Source organism: Lissotriton helveticus, chromosome 6, assembly GCF_964261635.1.
Source record: "Lissotriton helveticus chromosome 6, aLisHel1.1, whole genome shotgun sequence".
NCBI classification, from domain to species: domain Eukaryota; kingdom Metazoa; phylum Chordata; class Amphibia; order Caudata; family Salamandridae; genus Lissotriton; species Lissotriton helveticus.
The window spans coordinates 1151506754-1151522257 of record NC_136067.1 but is presented as its reverse complement, the minus strand read 5'-3'; the positions used below and the strand labels follow the sequence as shown (position 1 = coordinate 1151522257).

At 47.3% G+C, this 15504-nt stretch overlaps 1 protein-coding gene across 2 annotated transcripts in view; it reads left to right on the top strand.

Moving 5' to 3' along the window:
• Positions 1-15504, top strand: part of LYST (lysosomal trafficking regulator) — a 3192287-nt gene that overhangs the window by 2543275 nt on the left and 633508 nt on the right. For both annotated transcript variants that reach the window (XM_078648813.1, XM_078648812.1), the window contains one exon: positions 810-1027. In XM_078648813.1, coding sequence (XP_078504939.1) covers positions 810-1027 — 218 coding nt within the window. The remainder of the gene's footprint in view (positions 1-809; positions 1028-15504) is intronic.

Below are 15504 nucleotides of genomic sequence, written 5' to 3'. Positions count from 1 at the left end.
CTGTAATAAAGAATTGAAATAATGATGTAGAAATCGTCGAGGGGTTGTGAGAGCTGTTTTCCATGCATGTTAAACTCATCACGACTGCGTCACAAATTTGCCTTACGTTAACCTTACTGCTAACCATTTTGTATCGGCGTCATAAACAGTCACATGTTGACTGTTGCTGTTTTCATTCTAAATAAAGACTTTCAAGACTCGCACTAACCGAAAACGTTCACAGATACTTTTCTCCCACTCTACCTAACCAAGGACATTTTAAGTGTCCAAGCCTATAGTTGTACAGTGTATCAATTTGAATGGTTGAATGTACTGTGGGAGTGCCTGTACCCTCAATGTATTTCTATCATGAGAGAAACTTCAAATGTATTGCGTAGTAAAATGTTTCTTCTTGCTGGTTCCCTGTTGGTTCATATCCTCAGAACCATATACTCATGTAGGATGTATGAAATTCTTTGTTAAAAGTCCTATAAAATATGCTTTTTTTATTTGTTTATATTTGAGGAACTGCTTTTGTGTGTCTGACGTTTATGGGCAGTAACACAATTACACTCTATGCACTCATTATTCCGTGTTTTAGGGAATTCACTTAGAAGAAAGCCTTTCCTGGCAGTGTTGGTAAAAGGCAGAATAGGTGGCCCCATCTGATTCTAAGAAGTGGACGTTGAAATAAAAGGCCTCCATTATTCGCTGCTGTGTTTTAACATTCCACCAGTCAATTATCACTAGTGTGAAACAGGCACACTGTTGAAAAGCTTGTATGTGATTGTGGAAAGTCTATTTTCTAATTCATCTTTCTGATACTCTAGGTTTTGACTTTGGCATCCGTCAAAATGGGGAACGAGTTAATCATGTTAATCTTCCTCCCTGGGCTCGAAATGATCCTCGCTTGTTTATCCTAATTCATCGCCAAGCCTTGGAGTCTGACTACGTGTCACAGACTATGTGTCACTGGATTGATTTAGTGTTTGGATATAAACAAAAAGGCAGGGCTGCCGTTCAGTCTATCAATGTTTTCCATCCTGCGGTAAGTACATTTTTTGTTTCAATTGTATTTATTCATCGTGTAATCACACCCTAGGCGGGTATCGTTTTCACTTTGCAATACAATTTTGACGAATGGTTGATTGATTTTCGAAAAATGAATAGTAAAATATTGGAGAACGATCTGCTGAAATGTTCATTCCAGAGTGTTGTTTTTCTATGGAGGCATGCAATTTTCAGCCACCTAACACCCCCAGGCATTGAATGAATTTTTTTTAAAATTTTAATGAAAGGAAAGCCATCCGAATTCAGGGACCCAGATAATCAATCAATCAATCAGGAGTTTGTTAAAGCGCGACTACTCACCCGTAAGGGTCTCAAGGCGCTAGGGGTGGGGGGGTGCAGGTTCCATTCCATCAAGGAGGGGGTCTGTCGAAGAGCCAGGTTTTGAGGTTTCTTGCGAAGATGGGGAGCGATGTTGTCTGTCTGAGGTGGAGCGGAAGGGCGTTCCATGCTTTGGCCGCGAGGAAGGAGAAGGAGCGGCCTCCCGATCTGGTCTTTCTGGTGCGGGGGACCACAGCGTAGGAAAGCTGGGCTGATCGTAGGGTCCTTTGGGGTGCGTGGAATTTGAGTCGACTGTTCAGGTATGCTGGTCCGGTGCCGTGGAGGGCCTTGTGTGCGTGGGTGAGCATCTTAAAGGTGATTCTCGCCTCGACGGGGAGCCAGTGGAGTGTGCGCAGGTGCTGGGAGATGTGGCAGTGTTTTGGCAGGTTGAGGACCAGTCTTGCGGCGGCGTTCTGGATGTTCTGTAGCTTGCGGATGAGGTTTTTGTTTATTCCGGCGTAGAGTGCGTTGCCGTAGTCGAGTCTGCTGGTGACCAGGGCGTGAGTGACTGTCTTTCGGTGTTCGAGGGGGATCCATTTGAAGGTCTTACGAAGGAGGCGGAGGGTGTGGAAGCAGGAAGATGAGACAGAGTTGATCTGGCGGTCCATTTTGAGCTCGGAGTCCAGGATGATTCCCAGGTTGCGTGCGTGGTCTGTGGGGGTTGGCGGGTTTCCGAGGGCGGTGGGCCACCAGGTGTCACTCCAGGCGTCAGGGTTTGGGCCCATGATGAGTACTTCTGTTTTGTTGGTGTTTAGTTGTAGGCAGCTGTTTTTCATCCATTTGGCGACGGCTTCCATGCCTTCTCGAAAGTTGCGTCTGGCGGTGTTGGGCTCGTTGGATAGGGAGAGGATGAGCTGGGTGTCGTCTGCATATGACACGATGTTGAGTCCGTAGGTTCTGACGATGGGGGCAAGTGGAGCCATGTAGACGTTGAAGAGCGTCGGGCTGAGGGAGGAGCCCTGGGGGACTCCGCAGGTGATAGGTGTGGGGTCCGAGAGGAAAGGGGGGAGTCGGACACGCTGCGTCCTGCTGGAGAGGAAGGAGCAGATCCAGTCGAGGGCCTTGTCCTGGATTCCTGCATCGTATAGTCTGCGTATTAGGGTGCGGTGGGAGACTGTGTCGAACGCCGCTGATAGGTCGAGGAGGATGAGGGCTACTGTTTCTCCTTTGTCCAGTAAGGTGCGGATGTCGTCTGTTGCGGCGAGGAGGGCGGTTTCCGTACTGTGTTTTTTTCTGAAGCCGGATTGGGAGGAGTCGAGGATGTTGTGTTCTTCAATGAATGTGGCGAGTTGGCTGTTGATGGCTTTCTCGATGACTTTCGCTGGGAACGGGAGCAGGGAGATGGGTCTGTAGTTTTTGAGCTCGGTGGGGTCCGCTGAGGGTTTCTTTAGGAGGGGGTTGACCTCGGCGTGTTTCCAGTCGTCGGGGAAAGAGGCGGTCGCCAGGGAGCAGTTGATGGTTTGGCGGAGCATGGGTGCGATGGTGTTGGCGGCTCTGTTGAAGATGTGGTGGGGGCAGGGGTCCGTGGGGGCCCCTGAGTGGATTGACTTCATTGTCTTCAGTGTGTCTTCGGTGGTGAGGGCTGTCCAGTCATCAATCACTGGTTTCCGGGTGTCGGGGGTGGTTGGTGAGGGTTCAGTGTGTTGGTTGTCTTCGTCGAAGTTGTCGTAGATGCTCTTGATTTTGTGGTGGAAAAAGATGCTGAGTTTGTCGCAGAGGTCTTGTGAGGGAGGGATGTCGGTAGACTCGCTGGTGGGTTGGGCGAACTCCTTGATGATTCTGAAGAGTTCCTTGCTGTTGTGTGCGTGGGTGGAGATTCTGTCTTCAATCGCTTTTTTCCTCGTTTCTCTGATGAGTTGATGGTGGGCGTTGGTGGCGGCTCTGAAGTTGTTGTGGGCTTCTGTGGATTTGGTGTTTCTCCAGGCCTTTTCGAGGCGGCGGCATGTGCGCCTGGACTCTCGAAGTTCGGTGGTAAACCATCTGGCTTTCTTGGCATGGGTATTGTTGTTTTTCTTGAGGGGGGCTATGGTGTTGGTGCTGTCCGAGATCCATCTATGCAGGGTTCGGGCTGCGGTGTTGGGGTCGTCGTTTTCCGCGATGGTTGGGGTGGAGTTGTTGAGTGAGGAGGTGAGCTGGTCATCGGTGATTTTGGTCCAGTTTCTTTGTGGAAGCAGGTGCTGGTGTCTGTGGATGGTGGGTGTTCTGAAGGTGAAGTGGACGCAACGATGGTCGGTCCATGGGAGTTCGGTGGTGTGGCTGAAGGTGATGGAGTTTCCTGTAGTGAAGAGGGGGTCGAGGGTGTGTCCTGCTGAGTGCGTGGGCTCGGTCACGATCTGGCGGAGTCCAATGTTGTGGAGGTTGTCCAGGAGGGATGTGGTGTTGGGGTCCAGTTGATTGTCGAGGTGGAAGTTGAGGTCTCCCAGCAGGGTGTAGTTGGTGGATGCGATGGCCTGCGGGGAGATAATGTCCGTAATGGAGTTGGCGAAGGGTCCGCGGGGTCCAGGGGGTCGGTAGATGAGGGTTCCTCGGAGGGCGGCGGTGGGGCTGGCCAGTATCTTGAAGTGAAGGTGTTCCATCAGTTCTGTGGACTCGTCAGGGAGTGTGCTCAGGCGGAGGCTGGATTTGTGGACGATGGCGATTCCTCCTCCTGGGTGGATGGGGCGGTCCTTCCTGGAGATCTTGTATCCTTGGGGGATGGCGATGGCGATGTCCGGTCCTGAGGTGGTGTTGGTCCAGGTTTCGGTGAAGAATGCTACATCTGGGGTTGTGCTGTCGAGGAGGTGCCAGATTTCTGTGGCGTGTTTGTGGAGGGATCGGACGTTGAGGAGGATGCATTGTAGGGTCTTCGGTTCGGTTGTGTTCTTGTGGGCGGGTTGTGCTGGATCCGTGTTCTTGGCGGTGCTGCAGGTGTGCCGGCAGCGGTGACAGCTGAAGGGTCCATGGGTGTCGGCTGGTGATGCTAGCTTGCAGTTGTTGTTGCAGCCTGGGTTGAGTGCGTGGAGTGCTGCTGGGTCGTAGCGTTGGCGGGGCGGAGGTCCAGGGTTCCTGGTGCTGGTCGCGGACGGGTCGCAGACGGGCGCAGACGTGCTTGCCTTTGACGTGCCTTCGGTGCACCAGCGGCGCGCGCGCAGCCCGCGGCCGCGCAGTGGCCGCCATTAAGTAGGGGTCGGGGAGGGCTGGACAGCTGGGAGGCGGGAGCGGGGAGGGGAGCTGGATTGGGCCGGTCGTGCTGGGGGGGGAGGGGCCGCGGGGGCAGCAGCGGCGGGGAAAGGTAAAGGGAGGAAAGAAGGGATAAAGAAAAAAGGGAAAATAAGCAGAAATAAGGCACAAAAGAGCAGAGATGCAGAAAAGAGCAGAAAGGAGAAAGATAGAAAGGGTAAAAAAACGAGTGAAAACGTGTGAAGGAGCAGAGGGAGAGAAAGGGAAAATGGGCAAAAATAAGGCACAGAAGAGCAGAGGTGCAGGAAGGTGAAAGATAGAAAGGGAAAAAAACGAGTGAAAACGAGTGAAGGAGCAGAGGGAGAGAAAGGGAAATGGGCAGAAATAAGGCGCAAAAGAGCAGAGGTGCAGAAAGGTGAAAGATAGAAAGGGGAGAAAAAGGAGCGAAGGAGCAGAAAGAAAGAAAGGAGACAGAGGTCCACTGGACCACCAGGGATGAGGCGCAGGGAAACCTGCGGGTGGAGGAGGGCCTCGATCACCAACACTCAAGAGTGCAGGGGCAGGGGCACCTCACTTAATGGTGGAGCTGCTAGGGTGGGAGAGCAATTTCACTGACGTGTCAGGGTACAATGCGCCATATAGAAACATTAAAAAACAAAACCGTGCTATTCACTCTTATGTTACTGGTTCTCACCATCATGAACTATTTATTCCCTGCTGCCAGCAGAGGTAGCTGAGCAAAAGTGTAATTGTGATGGATACTTCTAATTGCCGATTCCTCACCATGTGAATCTCCCCAGGTGCCAAACTCAGTATACAAAACTATTTGCAACTGCTGCTGAGTGCCAGTCAGAGGTGCCATCAGTCTTAGGGTGATCAGCTGGCATGGACACAAATTCTATACAGTGATTGTAAATATTCAGGACAAAGGCTCAAAACTCAGGACACAAATTCAGGTTAGGAGTTCTCTGTTATGGAAACATCTGAGGAATTCATGCAAAAATAGACCGCCACACACGTATAAGTCAAAATTGGTTTCTATACATGGCAGGATGGATCAAACAATCTCATGTTGCAGGAGTAATTTAAGGGTTAAAACTAGCAAACATACACACTAAGCAAAGTTTGGCAGCCAATATCAGGTGCAGTTAATAATTCTATCTCCACACTACATTTCCACTGTTAATAAAGGAATTGATGGGGGGCTGCCTGGCACTTTGATGTGCATACAAAAAGGTGATGGCTGTAAAGCTTGAATTAATGTCAGCCACTGCTAATTACTCTCTTTGGGCCGCATACCAGCTCTGCGTTATTTTGTACACCATGTCACCTCAGTTTATGAAAATTATTCTTGACACTGCTCCAATGGTAGCAGTCCAGCCCGAACTGCCAGGCCAAGTCCTCCCTGAACTGGAACACAAGCAACACTAGACCAGTTTTGCTCTTATTAGTGCTCATCAATCAGATATAGATTTGTTTTAGTGGCACAGTGCGCTCACCACTCATATCTGGGCATACCCGTCCCACTTAGGGCATCACACGGAAGCCTACAAAAAAAGTGATGGGTGAAATACTTGAATTAATTTCAGCCACTGGTAGTTACTTGGGGCCACATCCCAGCCCATCATTGCTTTGCATACCCTCCCAACTCAGTTTAGACCCAGCCATATGAATCAGTCTTGACCCTGTTCCAATGGGAACAGTCCAGCTCGTACTGCCAGGCCATGTCCTCCTTGAACCGGAACACAAAACACAAGCAACCTCAGGCCAGATTTGCCCTTATTAGGGCTCCTCAGTCAGAGATTAGTTCCAGTTGCTAAGTGTGCATGGGACCTGCACCTGGGCCTACTCATCCCACTGAGAACCTACAAGATTCCAGTGGATTCATCACTTCACTCAATACTTGGTTGGTCCCCCCTCCCGCACCAGCAATGGAGGAAACTATCTGTCACAATTGTTATTAGGAGCGTTGCTGAAGTCCTTTCCCTCCATCTCCCCTTTACAGAGGTAAAATCAGATTTGCTCACTTCTGTCCACTGTCCATTAGACTGGCCAAGCACCGACCAAACCTCTTCTGCCCTTTAAAAAGGCCCTCATGGACGCCTGTTGGGTAATTGGCTGAACCATGTTCTGTCACTGTGGTCAGTCAAAAGGTAACTTGTCATCATAAATCAGATTCTGGTGACCCAGATTTAACGCAATGTCTAATGCCTGAGAGTGTGATCATGCAGGTGTCCTCCAGGAGAGTCAACCCTAACATCTTTCTGAATACTTCTCCAGACAGCCTCCAAACTTGTCGAAATGCTTGGCAAACAAATGGTCTCCACGACCAGTCTAGCTTTGAGGTCGGTCAACGCAGGGTGCCTCCTTGGACTTTACACTCAAACAATTTAGGACATGGTGATGAGATCTTATCAATTGTGCCAGATTATTTAAGGACGGCCAAGTTAGTCCGCTGGGGAATAGACACCACTGTTTGTCTAGGAAGGGCTGTTGGGACAAATAAGGTTTGTGGGCACGGCGCATGGATGAGATCTACAGGATTCTCTGGGGACATCCAGGCATCCTAAATGGACATGGCCTTCAACTGTTCCTGCCTGTTTTACGGGAAGGCGGATTGTGCCCTGGAACATCTTAAGGAAAGGCTAGCCACAGCATTCTCTTCCCTCTTTGGGGATAAACCATAGGCTCAGCTTATCAACATCAAGGATAGAAGCCTCCATCCTATTTTGGCTATCCTTCCTCTCAATGCCTACCTGCAAAAAGACAATTTCAAGATGCTCACACTGGCCCAGGTTTTTTCTGTCCTGGATCCCAGAGACTAGATGGGTGTGTTGGACCTCCAGGATGCCTATTTCCACTTCCCTGTCCTGCAGACCAACAGGCACTCCCTCCTGGTCGAAGTTGGCCATGAGCACTTTCAGCTTGCAGTGCTCCTTTCAGGCTTATCAATGGCCCTTTGATATTCCCAAAGGTGATGGGGGGTGGACACTGCCCATCTTCAGAGGTTGGAGTTTGGACTGAAGTCTCAGTGGGACCAGCACTAAGTGACCCTATCAGATTCCATCCAGGTGTCGGAAGAGACTGCAGAAGATCTGCAGTGGTGACTGCTCAACTGCAATTGGATCAGCAGCAGACCCCTCTCCTACCCCACCCAGAGTTCACAGTGGTCACGGGTGAATCGCTCCTGGGTTGGGGTAGCCACCTGGGAGAGGTGTAGATCAGAGGACTATGGTCTCTGGCAGAGGCACACTTCTACATCAGTTTGCTTGAGTTGCGAGTGATTGCCTTGCCTTTGAAGGCCTTCCTGCCTGCCATCAAAGGTAAGTTGGCGCAGGTTATCACAGCCAACAGCACCGCCATATGGAGATGTGGAACATAGGACTCCTGTATGCCTTTCCACCACTGCATCTTCTGTCTCAAGCTCTGAAGAAGATCAGGAGTGACCTGGCCCAAGTCATCCTTGTACTCTAGACTGGACCAGGCGAGTGTCGTACGCAGAACTTTTTGGTCTGAGCACCTGATTTCCAATCAGGCTGCCACTTCAGGATGATTTTCTGTTGCAGCTGCAGGCTAGGAACTTGCACCCGGGCCTGCACAACTTGCACCTCCTTGGGTGGAGATTGAGCAACAACAGTTACTTACCTTTGAGCTCCTCTCTGAAGTCAGTGATGTCATCCTGGCTGTCACGCTTTCATCCACGAAATGACTGTATGCCGGGCACTGGGATAAGTTTATGGTTTGGTGCGGCACTCACCAGACGGACCTATCGGAGCAGATGTATTTTTGATTGTTTTGACTTTGGTCCAGCAAGGACTTGCCTTGGGCAATGTAAAAAGTTAATGTTGGCTCTTCTGCCTTTCTACTTTTGCTGGACCAGCAGTTCTCATTCTAATCACCTGTCTTGTTGAGTTTTTTCAAAGGTTTTTAACATATGTTACAGCTAAACCCCTTTGTTAGGCACAATTTGGACTTAAGTTGGTTATTTACTTTCCTCATATGTACTTCTTTTGAATAGATGAACAATTGTCCATTTCGCCTTTTCACCTTAAAAACGGTCTCTCTAATTGTGATAACATCTGCATTCCGGGTTAGTGAGCTTCAGGTCTTCTCTGTTCAACCTCCTTGTACCACTTTTTTCAATACAAACTGGTGCTCAGGACTTGAGATGCATTCCTGCTGAAGGTGATGACTTTTTTTCACATTGGACAAGCCATCAATCTTCTCGCCTTATTTGCTCCGCATCATCCCTCGAAAGAGGAAAGGAGACTCCATCCTTTGTACCCCAAGAGAGCTCTCAGATTTTACATTGATTGCACCAAGAACTATTGGGTGGGTGATCAGCTCTTTGTGGGGTTCTCTTGGGCAAAGAAAGACAAGGCAATGCAGAAGCGGACCATCTCACGATGGATAGTCCTCTGAAGCATTGTCTATATAGCATCCCTCCATAAATTCTGAGGGTTCATTCTACCAGAGCTAAGGCTGCGTTGGCCCACAGAGGGCCTCTAATTGATATATTAAAGCATACAAAAAAGTGATAGATGGAATGCTTGAATTAATTTCAGCCACTGGTAATTACTCAGGGCTCTATCCAGAGACATAGTGTTATTTTGCACACTATGTCACCTCAGTTTGGATGCAGCCATGTGTAAACATTACAAAAAAGAAACAGATGTCTGCCAATCTTGGCCAATCAGAATGCATTATTTTATTTTTAATTTACAGTACCACTAGAGTATTGTGGAACTCCAGTGGGTTTAACCATCCAGATATCACTATTTCTGATGGATACATCTGCCTGTGGATTCCTCACCTTTTGAATGACCCCATGCACAGCATTCCACTGAAACTTTTCTCCATGGTTCTCCCACGTCGACGAGTACCTCATACAGGAACGGCTCCGCATGCAATTCCACGTGATGTCATTGGAGCCTTGAGAAGACCTCGCCGGCGTCAGTTCCCTTTAACGGTTTTTCCATGGCTCTCCATTTCTGGGAGTTACTTTGTTGCAAGTGGGGATGAAGCATCACCTAAATGCACTAAGAAAATCTCTACATACTTTAGCAAGCAAAGCAATCTCCACAAACAAATCCCAAAACAAAAAGCCCTCTAGTAACTGTACATCACGCCCCAGGGTCACCCCCGCCACGCAAGTTATTTCCTCCCAAAAAGACTCCCCTAGACAAGTCACTATAGATTTAAAAGAGTAGAGTCGACCAACTATTATAAACTTAGAATGCTCTTAATAGATACTTAATATTAGCAGACAACCATGAAGAACATTCTGAGAGACAAGTGGAGAAGATTGTGTGCATAACGCAGCCTACAGCCGGCTTGAGAGAAGTAGGGACCCAAACAGAATTAGAGGACACTAATGAGGTGCTGAGGGATCTTTACAAAAGCAGAACTCTACACAAGAGGAGATTGCAGGACTTGAGAATGCTTCTGGACCTGCTAAAAGCCTGCTTATAGCTTCTAAAGAAAAAAGTAACTTGATAAATTGTTCTACGCACTCTGGTGAAAAACCGGATCTGACCAACAGGGTAAGCAAGCGACCAATACATCCACCTAGTGCACACTCCAAACATCTTGTAAAGGACCCATCAAACCAGAATATACACCCAACTAGTATAGTTCCTTATTCATCATCACCAACTGCACATTTGACTCTCTTGAATGAAATATCTGGGCCACGCAATGTTTCGACTAATGAGGGACGCATTATAGCCCCTCGGGCACCCCACAACGTACATAGGTTGAAATCATTAAGTCATTATGAGCCAGGTCCAAACCCAAAAAATGGCTGGGAGGGTCATTGCCATATACAGAGCACCCACCCATCAACTCAATACTCGACTAAGTATAAGCCCAATACATATAATATCTTCTTGATAAATGTCCCAAGATTAAACCGTAGAGCCAGAGAAGACGAGGATTCTCTGATAAATAAAGTGATCCACTGGATCAGATTTAAACGTCAGTGTCTCTCTGTAGTAAGATCTAATATCATAAGAGCTGAAAGGTTCCAACAGAAAGTGGGTAGTATGGATGATATAAAGTTAACGTTCCATTCAAGGTTTATAGCAGATAGTCTAATTGATATGAACCTTCTGTCACATACTCTCTTTGATACATCGATTACCATCAAACAAAACACTCCTGAGCTAGCCATCCCCACCAACCTACACCAAGATACGCAGGAGACAAAGAACTTAGACTCTGTAGATTGACTGGCTCGGCAAGACATGGTGTACAAGATGGCAAAGGGAGACCCTAAACAAGATATGAACCCCGTCAGCTTAGTTCTTGTCCTATCCCCCAATTAAGTCTTGATGTTATTTTAGATCATGGGTACTCACAAAGTTTCTCTCGGGGGCCAAATTTACAGTGTGGTTTGGGTCCAAGGGCCGCACCAGTGGAAGCAGGGTCAGTGGAGGAGGGGGCGGGCTAGAGCAACAAAAAAAAACTGTGACCATGAGGTTGAACACAGGTCCCTGCAGCGGACGCCTTCGTCCACTGAGCCACCAGACCCGGCATACACACCTCTCTCTCTCTCTCTTTCTTTCTCTCTCTATCTCTCTCTCTCTCTGTCTCCCTCTCTCTGTCTCCCTCACTATTTATCTCTCTCCCTCTCTCTCTCAACCTGTCTCCCTCTGCCTCACTCACTCTGACTGTCTCACTCCCTCTCACTCACTCCCTCTCTCTCTCTCCCTGTCTCCCTCCATCTGTCTCCCTCTCTGTCAGTCTCTCTCCCCCTCCCTTTATCTGTCGCCCTCTATCTGTCGCCCTCTATCTGTCGCCCTCTATCTGTCGCCCTCTATCTGTTGCCCTCTATCTGTCGCCCTCTATCTGTCGCCCTCTATCTGTCGCCCTCTATCTGTCGCCCTCTATCTGTCGCCCTGTGGTAAATAAAATATTACCCTGGCAGAATTTCTAGGCATTAACAAAGTATCATGCATCAAATGAGAGACAGGATCCGTGGTGTCCAAGTTAAATGGGCTTTATTCCAATAACTCGAGTCAAAGGGAGAATATGTTCCATCACCTCTGAGGTTCAGGAAGAGTCTTCTAACAATTATTTACTGAACATAGTATATATACATTTCTTGTACATAGGCTAAGCAGAGCAAGAAAGAAAATGAGATAAGAACATGTGGGTGTACATGAGGGTGTGTACTTTGATGAGTCATAGGTAGATGATAGGTAGGTGTCATAGGTGGGTGGGTACTTAGGAGGAGTTTGCATGACCAGCTGGAACTCTGCCCTACTTGTGTGCAACTTGGACATGACGTGCAATTGACGTGTAACTGGGAGGAGAGCTGACTTTCAGCCTAGCAAGAGATCTCTTGTGTCAAGGCGACTTGAGCACGTCTTGTACAATCTGATATGATAGGGGATGTATTATCTAGAGCAATAGTTGTTCATCACTAAAAGACAGAGAGGGCATATTTATTCGTTCATTGCATGAGGGCTGTGAGCTCTTCTATGGATGCAAGCACTGTAATTCACTTAAATGGAGACAGAATGGCTAGGCCCTATCTCCCTCGGACGGGTTCTGTTTACTTTTCCTCACCGGGCAGGGATGCCACTCTGTACAGCAAACAGATAACTGTTATTCATAATACTGTCTTGGCAGGCCTCTTGCTGGGCTTCTCTCGGCTGAGCTAGAAGTATGCGAGGTCAGAGGGACGTAACTGCAGCTTCAGTGTGTCAGGAGTCATGAACTGCAAATACATGGGCCTTATGCTACCTTAACGTTTGGGAGACTTTGATGACTGGCATTTCTAATGCAGGACATGATTGCAGGGGCCTAGTGATTCAGGCCACTACGAGGAAATATGCATGGGTGACATGCACATATATGTAACATAGGTTATATGTAGTGGACATTTTTGGTCAGGCAAAATATCATTTTCCTCATTCCCTCCTTGTCCCCTACATAACCCTTTAGGATACATCTATATTCATGAGACCGTATAGTTGATCATACAGAATCATTTGTTCATCTTTAACTCTTTGTTTACGTGGATGGGGAACACAGGCAGTGGCACACAGGCCGCAAATCGCCGGGCCACACTGCAAACAGCGACAGCAACCAAATATCATAAATAGAATTATTCCTAGGAAGGACATAACTTTCCATCCCCAAGCAGATATTATACCCCAGAGCCAACTGGACCAGGTCCATGTGCCTGGGTCTTGATGTATGGCATGAGCAATTTTGTGGAGTCTTGTTATTGCTTCGTACACAGATGGTGCATTATCTGGGATGAAAATGCAACAACTAGATCGGATCACTCTACAAGCTCCGCCCCTATCCGCCAAGATGACGTCTAGAACGAGGCGGTTTTGAAGAACGACAAGTCTAATAGCAGACTGTTCCTGGGTCAAGTTCGCCAGGGCAGATGCAGTTATATTTACAACTGTTTCAAGAGTCCTTGTTAACCTGCGTATCAGTTTACTGTTTTGGACGCGACCTATGAAGAAAAAGAATCCTTTGTTGAAATCTGTATATTGCTCCCAAGCTGTTTCAGCCTGATCGATCCCTGCGGAATCTGTCTCTCTCTTTTGTCTAACATGTTCTAGTCGTGAATCTCTATGATAATTTGATGGGGCTAGAAAAACGGGTGGCAATAAGAATGCTATATAACAAGTCCCACCCCAGTCTAAGGGCAGATGTACATAGGCTGTCTGACCACAAATGAAATAGGTATGGCGTGATGTTTTGAAAGAAGAAAGTCCTTTATCATTAAACTCTACTACAGTGTTACACTCGCTATGTCCCATATGTACTGAGCCTTTCTTTTTAACACATAAATCACCTTTTGCTGGCAGGACTGATATAAACGGTGGACCTGTATTTTGCTTGGGCTGAACGTTTAACATTATAAAATTAACGGATGCATTTCCCTGTTCGTACTCTTCATTCTCTAAATCGGTTCCCTTTCTTTGGGGGAATCCGTCTTTGTCTGGAAAGCATGCTTCATTCATTACTTTATTCAGGTTTCCATATATCCAGCCACCTGGATAAGCTATGTATCTTCTATCTATTGAGGTCATTAGAGCAAACCATGCTCCACATGAACCATTGTGTGAGAACGGTAAAGGGTAGAATGGCAGAACTCCCTCCGTTTTCTGATAAGGGGGCAGTTGGCCACATACCCAGCAATCAGTCGCATTGCTGGTCTGGTGAGAATGGTGTAACATTCGAATAAATGTATTGTTACGTAGTGCAAGTCGATATGACAATTCATGAGGAGGCAGGTCACTAAATGTATGCTCTGCGGTGCTATTACTGGAAGAATGTATATGTGAGGAAATGGGAAAGAAAACATGTAGCAATAAACTGATACCAATTATAACGATGCACAGAATAAAAAGAATGATCAAGGTAACTATACATCTACTGCGTAATCTCTTGCAGTATTTTTCCTTCTTATCTCTCTTCTTGCTATTCTCATATGTGATCTTATACATGTCAGAAATCGAGTCTAACCGATTCACCACCGGGTGGGCTTAAACAATTAAACTACGTCTGACTTACTAGATTGCAACTTAAACCTATACTCCTGCTGTGGAGTCTTTTCTAGCAAAGGCGGCACAAAGTCTGTATCGTCTTTTAGTGTCAATGTTTCTCTATAAAAGTTCCAAAGTTCCACAAAAAGTTCCAGTGATGGGCGTGGATCCACCCCTTACGTCCTTCCACCTTCTTCGGCGTCTTCCAACGAGGCTCGAGGGGGCTTGAACGATCAAAGATCCTGAGGAGTCCAAATTCTCCTGGTGCTATGGCATGTTCCTTGACCTGGGTGTTGTCAGGGAAGGCGGCAGCAACCTGTGAATGAAAAGAGAGTAGTGCAGACATCAAGGAAGCCAGGTAATCTGTCAGCATATTACTGTCAACCTCAGTTAGTTTTTTTTTTTTTTTAGGCATAGGCGTACCCCACATATATACTTCATAAGGAGATAGGCCTGTTCTGGAATGAGCTACCATACGCATGTAAAAGAGGGCAACCGGCAAGGCCACCATCCAATCCACGCCTTTTTCTGTACAGATCTCAGCAACATTTGTCTTAATTGTCTGATTATGTCTTTCTACAAGGCCTGCTGCTTCTGGGTGTCGTACACAATGGAATTTCCATGTATAACCTAACAGAAGGGACACTTGTTTCATTAGTTCAGAGGAGAATGGCTGATCGTTGTCTGTAGATCACATGAGGTAATTCATATCTGGGGACGTACTCGCGCACTAACTGTCTGGCTGTTGTCACAGCAGTATAATCTGGAACTGGATATGCTTCTGTCCATCTAGACAGTGCACACACAACTACTAAGACATACTTGTAACCTCTACATCTGTCCATTTGGATATAATCCGTCTGGAGAACTTCAAAAGGGTGGTCAGGAGGATGAAATCCGCCTTGTTCCACCGGAATGCCTTTAGCTGGATTGAACTGGCAACAGATCATACATGTTCGCAGATCATACATGTTCGCACTCTCTGCTTCGCTGCTGCACGCATGTGCTTGTTAAACCAAATGTTCTGTAAACTGTCTAACATTGCCTTCTCTCCCAAGTGTGCGGGACTATGTGTTGTGCTTATGATTACTTGTACCATAGAATCTGAAAGAAACCATGTGCTATCCTGTCAGTCTCGCTACAGTCAAATGTAAAAATAAATAAAAATATGGCGCGTGACATAATGCTCTTTTTAATTCCTCAAATGCCAAAGTGTGTTCTTGTGTCCAAGGGAGTACAGTCAAAATGGCTGCCTCCTGTGTAGTTACCTGTATGAGTGGTTTGGCTAGATATGCATACTGGGGAATCCATTGCCTACAGTAAGAAGTAAGGCCAATAAAGGCACGAACCTCCTTCTATGTCTTGGGCTTTGAATGGTTAGTAATGAGCTGTATGGTTCTTGTGTTAGCTGTCTACAGTGTTAGCTGTCTACCCTCCTTGGAAAGCAAGTGTTGTACACCAC